General features: G+C 40.8%; 1 protein-coding gene across 1 annotated transcript; it reads right to left on the bottom strand.

The window, feature by feature from the left end:
* Positions 1 to 301: 301 nt before the first annotated feature.
* Positions 302 to 4993, bottom strand: LOC110490155 (serine/threonine-protein kinase pim-3). Its single transcript, XM_021563365.3, has 6 exons — positions 4249 to 4993; positions 3846 to 3955; positions 3679 to 3729; positions 3203 to 3566; positions 2154 to 2330; positions 302 to 1968 (listed from the first exon to the last, which is right to left on the bottom strand). Exons 1-6 carry the CDS (start codon positions 4334 to 4336, stop codon positions 1775 to 1777), a joined length of 984 nt encoding a protein of 327 aa, XP_021419040.1. The 5' UTR covers positions 4337 to 4993; the 3' UTR covers positions 302 to 1774.
* Positions 4994 to 17877: the final 12884 nt, after the last annotated feature.

The raw sequence follows: 17877 nt of genomic DNA, 5'->3' as shown, positions 1-17877 counted from the left end.
TTGAGGAAGGTGTTATGAAATGTCATGTAGTATTTTAAACTGTATGTAAGTCTTATGTTGCTGGACCCCAGGAAGAGTAGCTGCTGGGGATCCATAATAAATAGAAATACAAACATGGGCCAGCATGTCTGTGGAATGCTTGACACCTTGTAGAGTCCATGTCCGACAAATTGGTTGTTCCGCCTGTCTATAGATTAATGCAAACATCCTTACTCATTTAACAATGTTTGGTTTATAGAGTCTCATCAATGACTGTTTGAGGAATTTTTACCAGTAGGTCAATAAGACAACACAAGTATGATTTATGTACAAAGGGATTTAATTGAAATGTTTGTATAAAAAAAAATTGCATCACCAGATCTCGATCATTCATGTCATACAGCTAAACTGAAAGAGAATATCTAACACCAGGCAAGCCACAGATTCATCATAGTCACTAACTAGAATAGCCTTATCCAACCCAATAGCCATGTGCGTCCATGGAGTTTAATGCATGGAGACAGCACAAGTATAATGTACCCCAAAAAGCAGATGTACTTTTAGATTAAGTCAATCCAACATTACTTACAGGACTATAAAAAGGAGTTCAATCACATTCATAGCTCTTCCAAAGTAAACCTTGTTTTATTCCCTTTCAACAACTTCAGTGCATCCATCCACAATCTAAAAAAAATAAAAAATGATTTTATGTTGAAGTGTAAAAATATCAATACAGGAATGCAAAACAAAAGGCCATGTAAAGATATGGAAATTCTGGGATTTCTCACCTTCTCTTAAACATCGACAATAAATATGAGCCAAAAGAGTGTGGAATGTCTACACATTCTGTATAAATTAACAGCACGGGGGGGGGGGGGGGGGGACTGCACAATATTTGTATTGTGAAAGACATAACTGAGACCATGAATATTGCATTGATTGTGCATTTCACACTTAAGCCATGATACACCAGTCCAGGGCAAGAGCAATGTAGTGCCAGTAGTGAGATGGGGAAAGGCAAAACATTCAATTAAAATACATTTCCAAGGGGCTAAACACACAGATAATGTAGTTTTAATACACATTCAGAAATGAAAGGATCCAATTTTGAGAAATCCAAACAACTCGAGGCTGTAGTACGAGTGAGCAGCTTAGTAAGGGGGCGCAGTGTGAGTGAGTTGCATTTCAAGTATTCCATGGTCAACAGTCAACTCCCACCTTCATCCCATTTTATGATCCCTAAGAATGCTGGGTGGTGTAGTTTACCACACTGTTATGGAGGAAGACAACTAATCTCCATCATGACAGGGTGGGATACGTACAAACAAACCAGCCCGAAAGGGTTATAACAACAAAAAGTTATGACAAAAGCCCCCCGAGAAGCAGCTTTCAAAAAGGCACTCCAAATCAAAAACATTTAAATATAAAGCATTCTCCAAGCTCTATGAGAGCAGCTATGTCTGAATAAGGGGCTTTAAACCAGATGCATAAATCAGCCTTGTTATAACAAATTAGAAAATAATAAAGTACAAAATAAATAGTCACTGGTAAAGACCGCCCAAACAGCAAATGTTCCACATTTGGAAACAATTCATGAGTTATAAAAAAAAAAATAAACAAAAGATAAGGAAGAACAAACCGTAATAAATTATAATAATTCCCTACAAAAGGAAACCAAAAATAATTCTGCCAGCCCAAGCCATGGTGGGGCATAAGGACCAGAGCCCTTTTAAGTCCAGTTAAACCCCCCCCTATCCATTCACTCCTTTTCTCCTCTCATCCCCTCTTCCTTCTTTCATAGGCTCTCCTTGCTGGAGCTTGTGCTAGATGTGTCTGTGTCGATGGTCCTCAGCCGGATGTCCCCATCCTCAGGCTTGGACATCGACACTTCCCCAGCCAAGCGCATCCACGGGTGGTCAAGGATCTGTTCTAGAGTAGGCCTGTCTGAGGGCCGTAACGACAGGCACAACTTGATCAGCTGCTGGCACTCTGGAAGGAGGGAGAGAAAAGGGGAAAACATGGATTAGTATTTTATTTGACGGGACGAGAGGGAGATAGAGGGTTATAGGAACACACAGGCAGGAAGACACGAAGTAGAAAATAGTGTTAAGAAATAGGTTTTAAGACTAGAAATGTGTTATGATTGTAGGTTGTATATTGGAGGTAGTGCACACCATTAGACACTCTCCTCCTGAAGTACAGTCTCCCCTGGAGGATTTCCTCGTCTTGCTCAAAGGGGATGTCTCCACAGACCATGTCATACAGCAGCACCCCTAGCGACCACACCGTAGCTGAGCGCCCGTGGTATCTATGGAAGCGGATCCACTCTGGCGGACTATAAACTCTTGTACCTGGAGAAGAAAAGGCTGATTAGTGACTCCTTAACTTCTGTAATAGCACCAGAACAGTTTATTTGGGACATTTCATGTGACAATATTAATATAAATTGGCCTATATTGCAAACCTGTATGATTTGGAAAGATTATAAATGATGGATATTTAAAAATAGTCAGACAATGTCTCTATAAAAAAGGTCAAACAAGGAAAGTGTAATTCCATCTAAAACAAGGATGACATACTGGTGTTATAATGGCTTTTTCTTTTCCACAACAAATCTCTATGAAACTGGGTGACCCACCTCACTCCCCTCCCTCCAGGCATGAGTAACTTGGATACCAAACAAAAACTCGAGTGCGCAATGTGAGCCATCACGTGACATGAATCAGCCCAAGCTCAGGTTTCACAACAAACAGATGTTACGTGGCAGCTGGCCCAATTTCTATTACCTAAAGGCTTTGAAATGAGCGTTTCTTAACATAACAGACAATTATCAACATACAATAACCTATTTTACCACACTAGTGTGTTAAATGGACTAATATGACATTTATAAAGGCACTTTAAATTAACTACACAGGGAGAATCAAAATGAATATGGATCGGCTGATAACGTCACCAACCGAGGGAAAACTATGAGGTACAAAAAACAAACCACTGCGTCACAGCGTCGTGTGGACACACCGGCAAATACAGGGGGGGGGGGATATTATATCATCAGATGATCTAATAAGGCGAGTAAGTATCTATACTAAAACAAACAAATATAGTTGAAAACAAGTCATGGGTCAGTGCAGACTATAACGCACCTTCAAAAACACAACAAACTCAGAAAATACAACGGAGCCACTGCTGGCAACGCATCGAGTAAGGGTAGAGTACATACCGTCAAAGTCAGTGTAGACCGTGTCCTTGAGAATCGCCCCTGAACCAAAGTCAATAAGCGTGAGCTCCCCAGTGCGTAGGTCTACCAGCAGATTTTCATCTTTGATATCTCTGTGAACTACCCCGCTGCTGTAGCAGTGGCGGACAGCCTCCAAAACCTGACGGAAAAATCCCCTTGCTGTCTCTTCATCCAAAGCGCCCTTCTCCGTTATGAAATCGAAAAGATCCTTGACCAGCTCCGGTCGTTCCATAACAATCAACCAGCCGTCTGGTCGCTCATACCAATCCAGGAGTTTTATAACCCCCCGAAACGACGAACTGACTTTCTTCAATAAAATAATCTCCAAAGGCACCATCACACCATTCTATAAGAAAATATGAATCACAAATGTGTTGAGTGACCTAGAATCGATTCAATTATCAAAAAACAACTGACATGGGTGAAAAACCTAAACAAACCGGAGTGGTGATACTTACAATAGTTCCCCATTCGGTCACCCGCTCCTTCGGCACATGTTTCACTGCGACCTAATTTCGGGAGAGAGAAAATAAATAAACATTAGATACAACGAAGTAAATTAGTAAATAACTATGAGATGCCTTGATGGCGCCATGTGCCGAGATCAAAGCGCTCCTATGCTTACCAGTGCGTCATCCGAGAGCCGACTACCAGCGTAGACTGTGCCGAATCCACCGCTGCCCAGCACGGATCCCACAGTGTAGACCTTTTCGAACGGCTCCTTTTCCACTTTCACTGGCGAAACATCAAATTCAGACAGCGCAAGATAAGCAATTGAGTCGCAGCTGTTGACTCACGTCAGCTTTTCCAGACACAGACAGGTAACGTTAGCTATGTTAATCACAGTTGGCGTGCATATCGACAGTACGAAGCCATTTAAAATAGTCCCATGCAAGGATTTTAGAGTTAGTCAAATACAATTATTATTTCATTATTGGAAGCATGAATGACTAACAGATCTAGTTCAATACAGGCCATCTTTTCCAGCTATGTAAAGCACGAAGAATGACAGCGGGTTCGAATCATACCTGGCTGGAGCTGTATTTTCACCGGTAAATGGTCCATGCTCGAAGGGTGGCAAATGTGCGAGAATGAGCCAAACTTTGACAACAACATATTCGAACGGAAGACTTAACTAAATTCGTGTTTATCTGAAAAGGTAGATTCTGATCCAATCCTATGTAAATATGATTGAAAAGGTTAGCGCTGGTAGCGGCTAGCTAATAAATCCAGTGTGCCAACTCCACCCGCCCCGTCGATGTCTCAAATAAAATGCCGCATCGTCCTTTTCCAGATTAGAAACGCTGCGTACAACGAGAATCCTGTATCTTAATTCATGCACTTTGAAGATGCCAGTTTTCTTGAAGTACTGAAAACAGTACACTTGCAGAGCGGTTAACTATTATCTAGTAGCAATCACAAAATGTGGTAAGAAGTCCAAAACACTGTCGATATTACGGAATGTATTTGCTGTCTGAGCTTTGTCACGGTCTTTCCCTACCTTTTCTATAACGCCAATGTTTTTTAACGAGTACAGGATGGTTGTATCCCTCCGCCCCGAAAGACTACTCGGTATTTTCCTGGAATTTGTCGTTATACCCGGCAATGATTAATTGAAATGTAGAGATAGAGGAATTAATAGGATGATTTATACAATATAAAAATAACCATTGTGTAATTTCTCAGATTAAATGATATGTATTCACGTACTACTTTCTCATAGTATGAGACGCCCAAGGATCTCTTGTCTGGAGGCTTTGCGCTGTGTTCTCTATGGACCTGGAGGACTTCACCAATGAGATGGTTTATACAATTACCATGTTTTCGATTTGGACCAATCAAATGCTCATTATCGTAAAAGGGTGATTTGCGCGCACGTGGTGGGAATTCCGAGACGCCCTTTCCCATTTCCTCTGGGACTCAATGGGCGCGTTCGAGAGACCACCAATCAATCAATCAAATGTATTTATAAAGCCCTTCATACATCAGCTGATGTCACAAAGTGCTGTACAGAAACCAAGCATAAAACCCCAAACAGCAAGCAATGCAGTTGTAGGAAGCACAGTGGCTAGGAAAAACTCCCTAGAAAGGCCAGGACCTAGGAAGAAACCTAGAGAGGAACCAGGCTTTGTGAGGGGTGGCCTGTCCTCTTCTGGCTGTGCCCGGATGGAGATTATAACAGAACATGGCCAAGATGTTCAAATGTTCATAGATGACCAGCAGGGTCAAATAATAATAATCACAGTGGTTGTCGAGGGTGCAACAGGTCAGCACCCCAGGAGTAAATGTCCGTTGGGTTTTCATAGCCGATCATTCAGAGTATCTCTACCGCTCCTGCTATCTCTAGAGAGTTGAAAACAGCAGGTCTGGGACAGGTAGCACGTCCGGTGAACAGGTCAGGGTTCCATAGCCGCAGGCGGAACAGTTGAAACTGGAGCAGCAACACGGCCAGGTGGACTGGGGACAGCAAGGATTCATCATGCCAGGTAGTCCTGAGGCATGGTCCTAGGGCTCATGTCCTGAGAGAGAGAGAGAAAGAAAGAAAGAGAGAGAGAGAGAGAGAAAGAGAGAGAGCATACTTAAATTCACACAGGACACCAGATAAGACAGGAGAAATACTCCAGATATAACAGACTGACCCTAGCCCCACGACACAAACTACTGCAGAATAAATACTGGAGGCTGAGACAGGAGGGGTCGGGAGACACTGTGGCCCCATCTGACGATACCGCAGACAGGGCCAAACAGGCAGGATTTAACCCCACCCACTTTGCCAAAGCACAGCCACCACACCACTAGAGGGATATCTTCAACCACCAACTTACCATCCTGAGACAAGGCCGAGTATAGCCCACTAAGATCTCCGCCATGGCACAACCCAAGGGGGGAGCACCAACACAGACAGTAAGATCACATCAGTGACTCAACCCACTCAAGTGATGCACCCCTCCCAGGGACGGCATGGAAGAGCACCAGTAAGCCAGTGACTCAGCCTCTGTAATAGGGTTAGGCAGAGAAGGCAGAGAATCCCAGTGGAGAGGGGGGAACCGGCCAGGCAGAGACAGCAAGAGCGGTTCGTTGCTCCAGTGCCATTCCATTCACCTTCACACACCTGTGCCAGACTACACTCAATCATAGGACCTACTGAAACTGAAGAGATTAGTCTTCCGTAAAGACTTAAAGATTGAGAGCGAGTCTGCATCTCTCACATGGGTAGGCAGACCATTCCATAAAAAAATGAACTCTATAGGAGAAAGCCCTGCCTCCAGCTGTTTTCTTAGAAACTCTAGGGACAGTTAGGAGGCCTGCGTCTTGTGACCGTAGTGTACGTGTATGTATGTACGGCAGGACCAATTTGGGAAGATAGGTAGGAACAAGCCCATGTAATGCTTTGTAGGTTAGCAGTAAAATCTTGAAATCAGCCCTTGCCTTAACAGGAGGCCAGTGTAGAGAGGCTAGCACTGGAGTAATATGACATAATTTTTGGGTTCTAGTCAAGATTCTAGCAGCCGTGTTTAGCACTAACTGAAGTTTATTTGGTGCTTTATCCAGGTAGCTGGAAAGTAGAGCATTGCAGTAGTCTAACCTAGAAGTGACAAAAGCATGGATTCATTTTTCTGCATCATTTTTGACAGAAAGTTTCTGATTTTTGGAATGTTACGTAGATGGAAAAAAGCTGTATTTGAAACAGTCTTGATATGTTTGTCAAAAGAGAGATCAGGGTCCAGAGTAACGCTGAGGTCCTTCACAGTTTTATTTGAGACGACTGTACAACCATCAAGATTAACTGTCAGATTCAACAGAAGATCTCTCTTTTTCTTGGGTCCAGAACCAGCATCTCTGTTTTGTCCGAGTTTAAAAGTAGAACATTTGCAGCCATCCACTACCTTATGTCTGAAACACAGGATGGCAATTTTGGTGCTTCACCATGTTTCACCGAAATGTACAGCTGTGTATCATCTGCATAGCAGTGAAAGTTAACATTATGTTTCCGAATGACATCACCAAGAGGTCAAATATATAGTGAAAACAATAGTGGTCCTAAAACGGAGCCTTGAGGAACACCGAAATTTACAGTTGATTTGTCAGAGGACAAACTATCCACAGAGACAAACTGATATTTTTTTGACAGAAAAGATCTAAACCAGGCCAGAACTTGTCCACCAACCATCGTTGGTCACGCCTTTCAATGTGTGTTGCATAATTCGGATAAAATTGTCCGAAGTGCGTCTACATGTCAACCAACACGTCCAATATGCACCTACATGTCGATTGCATGTGATCAAATGTCATGAAGTTTGACCCACACGAACGGGACCAAAGACATGACTGAAACGGGATGCAAAGTCTTCGTAACTAAACTTGCTGAACATTGCCAGAAATAATGCACTGTTTAGCGAACTAGCTTTATGTTGCAGTCATTTGAGGCCCTCTCTCCCAAATTGTTAGTACAATGTACACACATCTATTTACAGTTTGTGAGTGTGTGATATGGGGTTGTAGACATGTTTATTTCGACATTACAAATAAAAACTTTTGTAAACAATGGAAACACTACCACTGAGCCTTCCTATTGGAAAACCACATCAGTATCTGACCTTTGGCTATAGTAGATGCACCTCCCCCGACTTCACTCCTCGACTTTCTTCTGCTTCAGTTTTACCACTCAACCATGCCCGTCTTTTCACAGCATTTCACCAGGTGGGTGGTGCTATATGTAACGGTTGGTGTGGGTTTCAAAGTGCAACACAAAGTCTAGGTACCAGTTTGCGTTGTCCAGCAAAGAGCTATTGGCTGTGTTCGAGAGCATCAAAACGACTGCAAACAACAAATCACCTTGCATCGTAAATAACGACTCATTATTGTTTGTAGATCAGTCAGTCAATCACAACTTTCCCATGATGCAGTACATTGCGCTTTTGATACGTAATTGATACATAATAATTGAGTTAATAAAGACCCATAAAAACTTAGTCTCTTTTTTGCTTTCTTGAGTAAGGCAGCTCCAAAATGCAGGTGTTTCAGCCTAGCTCAGCATTTTCTTTGGTGGTGGGGCAGCCAGAGGAAAATATGGAGCATAGGGGTGGGTAATGTTCTCCAGTTGCGCTGTGATTGGCTCAGTGTTCTGTCACTCATGGGGACACTAGGTCACTGCAAAAGAGTAGAGCTCGAATATTCAAGTGCTACCATAGAGTTTCATTATAGGTGCTCATCCAAAAAGGTGCAAAGTCATTGCCACAGATAAAATGATGTCAAATCACGTTATATCTACATTAGCTTTGATTGGACATACTTTCAAAATCTTCTCTAGGAAGCTAACAGTCATCATCATGAATCACTTAAACAATCTACTGGCAAATCCTTATTATGAAAATAAATTACATGTAAAACGTATCGGTGCTCATCAGCCATTGGACATAAACATCATACAACAAGTTGGATAAGTGAAGCTTTCAGAGAGAGGTTTAATGCTTTTATAACAAATAATCTCAATCCGCCAAGTTCATATGCATTATATAGATAGGAACGTTTTATCTTGAATGGTTTAGCATCTCAGATAAAACAGAAAAACATTTGCTCATACGATTTGAAAAATAATCATTAGGAGTAGGCAGCACCATAAGTGACTAAACTGAAATACAACGAAGGTGTTAATCAGTGCAATTTTTCCACAAATAGACTGTTTCTTACCTCTCCATGGTTGCAGGATCTTGTCTATTTTTACACATTTTCTATTGAAATTCAATCTTCCGAGCTCACATACCAAGTATGTCTACCTCACTGTCAGTCAATTTTATAGGTAAACTGCAGTGTCATTTAAAAGTTGGATTTTTTAAAAGATACAATATGTAATATTAGGTTTTAGTCCAGATTGTCAAGAAAAGTTACCTAGGTCTTCAATGACACATTGCAGGGATATGGCTTGCGGACTTAATAGAAAACTTGAGTCATCGGCATACATGGACATCTTTGTTTTTAGGCCTTGGATTTCTAATCCCCTACAGTTGTTATTTGATCTGATTTTTATAACTAGCATTTTGCTGGTCATAAATAATAGATATGCTGACAGCGGACACCCTTGTTTAACTCCTCTTGACAATTCAAAACTCTCTGAGAATACTATTTTACACCTGGGGTTGCTATACATTGCTTTTACCCATCTCATAATAGAATCACCGAAAATTAAAAGATCCAGGCATTTATAAATAAAATCCAGTCTTACTTTATCAAAGGCCTTTTAAAAATGTGCTATAAATACCAGGCCTTTCTTCTTAGATGCTTCATGTTGTTCTATTATTTCTAGTAGTTGTCGTATATTATATCCAGTGTATCGTGCATGTAAAAAACCTGTCTGATCAGGATGAACAATACCTGGTAAAACCTTTTTAATGCATTTCACTAGTATTTTTGCATCACAACATTGAAGTGAAGGAGGCCTTCATTTTTTTTTGATAGACTGGATCTTTATATTTGTCCTCTGTGTCGTGTTTCAATAATGATGAAATCAGACCTTCCTGCTGAGTACCTGACAGACTACCATTTCTATAGGAGGAAGGCCCTAAAAATTGTCAAGACTCCAGCCACCCTTTTCATATACTGTTTTCTCTGCTACCACAAGGCAAGCGGTACCGGAGTGCCAACTCTAGGTCCAAAAAGCTTCTTTACATATTCTACCCCCAAGCCATAAGACTCCTGAACAGCTAATCAAATGGCTACCCAGACTATTTGCATTGTACCCATCTTTTACGCTGCTGCTACTCTCTGTTTATTATCTATGCATAGTCATGTTAACTCTACCAACGTGTACATATTACCTCAATTACCTTGACTAACCTGTGCCCCCGCACATTGACGTTGTACCGGTACCCCCTGTATATAGCCTCACTACTGTTATTTTACTGCTTCGCTTTAATTATTTTAATTTTGTACTTATCTATTTTTTACTAAAACTTATTTTTCTGAAAACTGCATTGTTAGTTAAGGGCTTGTAAGTAAGCATTTCACTGTAAGGTGAACACCTGTTGTATTCAACGCATTTGACAAATTACATTTTATTTTATTTGAGTAGATAAAACAAGCTAACAATGAAGCTTTGAGTATATCAAAAAAGGCTTGACGTACCTCTACCGGTGTCACGTTCTGACCTTTATTTCCTTTGTTTAGTATGGTCAAGGCGTGAGTTGGGGTGGGCAGTCTATGTGTGTTTTTCTATGTTTTTCCATTTCTATGTTTGGCCTGATATGGTTCTCAATCAGAGGCAGCTGTTTATCATTGTCCCTGATTGAGAACCATATTTAGGTAGTCTTGGTTTCACTGTTGGTTTGTTTCCTGTGTCAGTGTTTGTGCCACACGGGACTGTTTCGTTTATATTCACGTTGTTATTTTGTATTGTGTCATGTTCAGTTTATACTATTAAAACATGGACATTTACCACGCTGCGTTTTGGTCCGATCCTCGCTACACCTCTTCAGACGAAGAGGAGGAAATCTGTCGTTACAACCGGTATATCATCAAGCCTGGGGGGTTTTCCAGACTGAAAGGATTTAATAGCCTCAAAGTTATTACTCTGTAATTTGGCATTCGCACTGATCATTTTGTACATTTATTAACTTTCTATTTTGTTTTTATTGTTTGGAGAGAATTCCTTGCAGTAATCGTCATTCAAAGGGTGAGGATGAGACAGAAAAGAGAACCTCTGCTAAAAATATTAAGCTTCCTCTATAAAAATATAATATGGAGAATCATCGATGACTCCGTCTTCAGTAACGCATTTCTGCAAATTATATTTGGTAGCATTCCTGTGGAGACTCAGGAAGAATTTGGTGCATTTTTCTCCATATTCTATATTCTTTATTTTTGTAATAGCTTATATCAGATCATTCTTGAATAAGTTCCTCCAGTTATTTTTGTTTTTCCTTGAACATATTTTGTATCTCTGCAGTATAATTTATATTGCTATCTACCTGCACTATTAGTTAATGTATTTCCCTTGTTAGTCTTGTCTCTTTAGATATAAATAGCTTTTTTTATTATTATTGATTAACATTGAACTGAATGACCTCTGAAGGTGCATTTTAAAGGTATCCCAAACAATAAGGGGATTTGCTGAACCTATATTATACTGGACAAAATTCAGTGATAAATTATTATTTTTAGTTCAAAATAAATTGTCCTCCGGTAAACAATGATTACATTTTCAATATCCCCGTCCACGTGGAATTTCTATAAGAGTTGTGTGAAGGCTAATTTAGATCAGATCGCATTCTGTCTCCTATTAAGACTTTTTTAACCTTTGATGCAAGAGATAGAGACAAGAAGGTAGTCAAGGCGACTAGCTTGATTAAGTTACTTACATGTATATCTCACAAGGTCATGTATTTTTAGTCTCCAAATATCCACTATTTCTAATGTTTCCATAATATTTGTAATTTCCTTATGGGTATGGGGATAGTTTGTAGAGAGATTTCCTTTACAGTCCATTGAGGTACTTAACACTGTTATAGACTCCCACCATAATGATTTAATCGTTTGTTGCCTGTAAGTTCAATAAATTGGTCTAAATATTTTCAAAGGAGTATGGATCATCCTGATTTGGACCATATAGATTAATAAGCCACATCTGTTTTCCATCCACTTTAATATTAAAAAAGATCCAACTTCCTTGTGAATCATTCCTGACTATTTGCACATTCAGATACATGTTTGGGTTAATTAATAACACACCTTATGAGTTCCTTTGTCCATGACAGAAAATGATTTCATCACCCCATTCCTTTTCCCACAGAACTTCATCTAAGGATGTGATATAGTTTCCTGTAAACAGTATGTTATATTCCTTTTCTTTTAGCCACGTAAAGACTGAGTTTTTTTTAAATAATCGGCTAAGCAGTTACAATTATAACTGGCTATACTTATTTCACACCTTACCATAACTAGATACTATTCTCAGTCTAAATTTACCATAATTAGTGCTTTTAAAGTTACTGCCATAAGAGGTATTGTGACAGTCAAAATAAGATTTTTCAAATGTCTGTTTAGAATTCAAGAAACAGGCTCTATTTGTTTAATTCCCTTGCCTGTTTGCCTGTGAGCCAATGTCACAGATGTTAGAAAATTGAGTCAAGATATGTCTGTGGTAAATCTGAGTAGGTTGATGTGTATGATATTGGATGTGATTTAGTGAGTATGTATACGAGTGAGATGTCTGGATAAGAGTAAGACTATGATGTGTGATGTCCAAATAAATAATAACCCAGCTGTAATGAACACGAGGAGAGACAGCTGGTTTCAAGTCCAGGGCGCAGCAGGTGTTTATTGCAAAGGACCACAGGAGGAGGCAGGTTGCTGGGTCTAGGGGGAGGCAGAAGGTCATACACAGGGGGACCAATAGGGCAACAGTACAGGTAGGGAAAAGGCTAGTAATGTAGTCCGGGAGATCAGGCAATAGGTAGATAGCAGGGAATAGGTAGATAGCAGGGAATAGGTGAAATGCATCGTTAGTGAGGCAGGCAAAAACTCTCATACATGGGAGGAGCAAATCACGGGAAAAACAGAGCTCTGATAGACATGTGTCACAAAACAAACAATGCCTCAAAGTGATAGGGTGCAAAGAACTGAACTAAATAGTGTGTGATAATAACATACAGGTGTGTGAACAGGTGATTATAATTCAGGTGATTGGGATCTGGAGAGTGAGCTGCGTTCAGGGGATCTAGGTGTTTGAGAGTGTGTGCCGGAAGCAGATGTTACACCAGCCAATTTGCATGGTTAAGTGTCTATGTGTGTAACATGAAATGACTATAGCCTTAATATTCAGGATGATTTACTATAATGGAGTCAGAGCGGATGGCTGCTGTTTTACGGGCTCCTAACCAACTGTGCTATTTTTTTTTTTTTTTTGCATTGTTTGTCACAAATTTTGTACATAATGTTGCTACTACCATCTCCTATGACCGGAAAGAGCTTCTGGACATTAGAACAGTGATTACTCGAACTGGAAGAAGACTTTTTCTTTAATAAGTCCAACGCGAAGGATATACTGCTTTGTCAAGACAAGGCCCAAATCCCGTCATCAGTATGAAGAAAAGACAGAGGAAAAGGGGGAGGAGAGCGGGTGCCTTGTAAAAATTAGCCGACAAGTAGGTAAACCACCACTACCCTATATATTATTGGCCAATGTTCAATCATTGGAAAACAAACTTGACAATCCTGCGATTAACACTATCCTACCAACGGGAAATAAAACATTTTAATATCTTATGTTACACCGAGGCGTGGCTGAACGACGACACTACTATGGTAGTGCCCATAAAGCACCTGACTAAGCTAAGGACCCTGGGACAAAACACTTCCTTCTGCAACTGGATCCTGGACCTCCTGAAGGGCCACCTCAGGTGCTATTGTTCTTGCTGCTGGTGATCCTCTGATCCACCTCTACGCAGACGACACCATTCTGTATATTTCTGGCCCTTCTTTGGACACTGTGTTAACAAACCTCCAGACGAGCTTCAATTCCATACAACTCTCTTTCCGTGGCCTCCAACTGCTCTTAAACGCAAATAAAACTAAATGCATGCTATTCAACCGATCATTGTCCGCACCTGCCCGCCCATCCAGCATCACTACTCTGGACGGCTCTGACTTAGAATACGTGGATAACTACAAATATCTAGGTGTCTGGCTAGACTGTAAACTCTCCTTCCAGACTCACATTAAGCATCTCCAATCAAAAATTAAATCTAGAATCGGCTTCCTATTTCGCAACAAAGGTTCATTCACTCATGCTGCCAAACATACCCTCGTAAAACTGACCATCCTACCGATCCTTGACTTCGGCGATGTCATCTATAAAATAGCCTCAGCAAACTGGATGTAGTCTGTCACAGTGCCATCCGTTTTGCCACCAAAGCCCCATACATTGCTCACCACTGTGACCTGTACGCTCTCGTTGGCTGGCCCTCGCTTCATACTCGTCGCCAAACCCACTGGCTACAGGTTATCTACAAGTCTCTGCTAGGTAAAGCCCTGCCCTATCTCAGCTCGCTGGTCACCATAGCAGCACCCACTCGTAGCACGCGCTCCAGCAGGTATATCTCACTGGTCACCCCCAAAGCCAAATCCTCCTTTGGTCGCCTTTCCTTCCAGTTCTCTGCTGCCACTGACTGGAACGAACTGCAAAAATCACTGAAGCTGGAGATTCCCATCTCCCTCACTAGCTTTAAGAACCAGCTGTCAGAGCAGCTCACAGATCACTGCACCTGTACATAGCCCATCTGTATACAGCCCATCTGTCTACCTCACCCCCATACTGTATTTATTTATTTTGCTCCTTTTGCACCACAGTATCTCTACTTGCACATACATCTTTTGCACATCTACCATTCCAGTGTTTAATTGCCATATTGTAATTACTTCGCCACCATGGCCTATTTATTGCCTTAACTCCCTTATTTGACCTAATTTGCACTAACTGTATTTAGACTTTGTTTTTTTTCTACTGTATTATTGACTGTATGTTTTGTTCATTCCATGTGTAACTCTGTGTTGTTGTATGTATCGAACTGCTATGCTTTATCTTGGCCAGGTTGCAGTTGCAAATGAGAACTTGTTCTCAACTAGCTTACCTGGTTAAATAAAGGTGAAACATATATTTTTTTAAGTAAGGGTAGGCAACAGCACATCTGCCACGCTGATCCTCAACACTGGGGCCCCTCAAGGGTGCTTGCCTAGTCTGCTCCTGTACTCTCTGTTCACCACGACTGCGTTGCCAAGCACAACTCCAACACCATCATTAAGTTTGCTGACAACAATGAGACAGCCCATAGGGAGGAGATCAGAGACATGGCAGTGTGGTGCCAGGACAACAACATACCTCAAATGTGAGCAAGGTACAGGAGCTGATCGTGGACTAGTCCCCCATTAACACCGATGGGGCTAAAGTGGAGCGGTTATAGAGTTTAAAGTTCCTTGGTGTACACATCACCAATGAACTAACATGGTCCAAACATACCAAGACAGTTGTGAAGACGGCACCTCGACACCTTTTCCCCCCAGGAGACTGAAAAGATTTGGCATGGGTCCCAGATCCTCAAAAAGTTATACAGCTGTACCATCGAGAGCATCCTGACCGGTTGCATCACTGCCTGGTAAGGCAACTGCTCAGCAACTGACCGTAAGGCACTACAGATGTATGGCCCAGTGCATTGCTGGGGCCATGCTTCCTGACATCCAGGACCTAAATTCTAGGCACTGTCAGAGGAATGCCCAAAAAATTCTCAGACTCCAGTTACCCAAGTCATAGACTGTTCTCTCTGCTACTGCACGGCAAGTGGTACCAGAGCACCAAGTCTAGGACCAAAAGGCTCCTTAACAGCTTCTACCCCCAAGCCATAAGACTGCTGAACAATTAATCAAATGGCCACCTGGACTATTTACATTGACACCCCTTATGTTTTAACACTGCTGCTACTCACTGTTTATTATCTATGCATAGTCACTTTACAAATTATCTCGACTAACCTCCACCCCGCACATTGACTCGGTACTGGAACCCCCTGTATATACCCTTATATTGATATGTACTTTACATTTTTAAAATGTATTATTAGATTCTTTTTTTTACTTTAGTTTATTCAGTAAATATTTTCTTAACTCTATTTCTTCAACTGCGTTGTTGGTTAAGGGCTTGTAAGTAATTATTTCAGAGTAAGGTCTACACCAATTCAATGTTCATCAATAATAAAAAAGCAGTTTCTGTCTAAAGAGACAAGAATAACAAGGGAATTACATGAACTAATAGATAGCAATAAAAAGGATACTACAGAGATACAAAATAAGCTAAAGGAAAAACAAAAGGAACTGGAGGAACTTCTTCAAGAATTATCTAATGTAATTTATTACTGGATGGAATATGGAGAATAATGCACCAGCAGATACCAGGCCCTGCAGGGAATGAGTTTGACACCCCTGCCCTTGCACATGGAATGACCTACAGGCCATTTTGAGGCTTGATCCTGGTCTCGAAGGGTCTGTTCGGGACCTTAATGAGGAATGTGGTGAAGGAGAACGGCACTTGTTTTGGTTGATGTGTAATTGTATATTTTGCTTTTTAATTTGATTTGTTGTAATGTGTTATTGTACATTTATAGTGCTTTATTGAGACTGATCATGTTGATTTATTTTTCCCAGGGCACCCTTGTAAAGGAGACCCTGGTCTGAATGGGTTTCCCCTGGTTAAATAAAGGTTCAATTTTTTAAAAATTAAACAAATTCACTACAGAAACAGTTTACCGTTTGAGAACCAAATTTGTATTTGAATTCATTAAGGATCCCCATTAGTTCCTGCCAAGCCGGCAGCTACTCTTCCTGGGTCCAGCAAAAGGAAGGCACTAATACAATTTAAAAAACAAACAAAACCAGAGCAAAACAAGAATTTTATTGAACAAAATGCAGGGTGCTCCCACCCCGTTTTGTTCCATTTGCTTCTATTTAAGAAACATTTTGCAACAGAATCGGCGGAATGAATACACCCCAGGTTTCTGGCTTGCCAAACGAACAACCAGGGTTGTCACTAGTGACCACAGCCACAAAGTAAAAATTGGCTGTATCATAAAAATTCATGAAAACTAAAATGTGCTTTTTGATCTTAATTCCAGGTTATGGTTAGGCATACGTTTAGCAGTGTGGTTAAGGTTAGGGGTTAGGTTAGAGTTAGGTTTAAAACGAAATGTTAAGGAGAGAAATTGAAGAAAGACAGTCCATTCGAAAAGTATTCAGACTCCTTCACTTTTTCCACATTTTGTTATGTTACAGCCTTATTCTAAAATGGATTAAATACATGTTTCCCTTATCAATCTACACACAATACCCCGTAATGACAAAGTAAAAACAGGGTTTAGAACATTTAGCAAATGTATTACAAATCAAACAGAGATACCTTATTTACATAAGTATTCAGATCCTTGCTATGAGACTCGAAATTGAGATCAGGTGCATCCGGTTTCCTTTGATCATCCGTGAGCTGTTTCTACAACTTCACTGGAGTCCACCTGTGGAAAATTATATTGATTGGACATGATTTGGAAAGGCACACACCTGTCTATATAAGGTCCCACAGTTGACAGTGCATGTCAGAAGCTGGTGGACAGGGAGAAAATGGTGACTGTGCTTGAATTTGAAAGTGCGGCAAGTGAAGTGTGTAATAATGAATGGAAAATAGCGAAATCAAAGAATGGAACAAAATAAGCAAAAGTTGTTGTAGAAGACAAGGACCGGTCCAATTATGCATTTCTCATTGGACTGTGTTTTTGGACAAGGAGATTAATATGGGAAATCCATTTGTTATATTGAGGTCTGTGAAGAAAGCAGTGTGAAAGGTGGATTCAAGCAAGGTAACTAGAAGCGGCCCAGTTTTGGTTAATTGTATTGATTGAATATAGTCTCGTTGAATATAGATGATGAGTACCTTAGTCAGAAAATCCCAGGAGAAAATCCCAAGAGTGGTCAGTGCACGTACTCTGACCCGTATGTTAAATGGAAAGAGAAAAGTCTGTCAGCATTATTGTTATTTGAGGAGACTACCTGAATATGTGAAGCTTGGATTTGTGAGCTATGTGGTGAGAGCATTCGTGTCCAAACCAGTACAGTGCGGGAATTGT

The sequence above is a fragment of the Oncorhynchus mykiss genome, chromosome 15, assembly GCF_057628025.1.
Source record: "Oncorhynchus mykiss isolate SJ-2025 chromosome 15, ASM5762802v1, whole genome shotgun sequence".
Classification (NCBI taxonomy): Eukaryota; Metazoa; Chordata; class Actinopteri; order Salmoniformes; family Salmonidae; genus Oncorhynchus; species Oncorhynchus mykiss.
The sequence above is the reverse complement of the archived record's forward strand: the minus strand, read 5'-3'. Positions and strand labels throughout refer to the sequence as shown.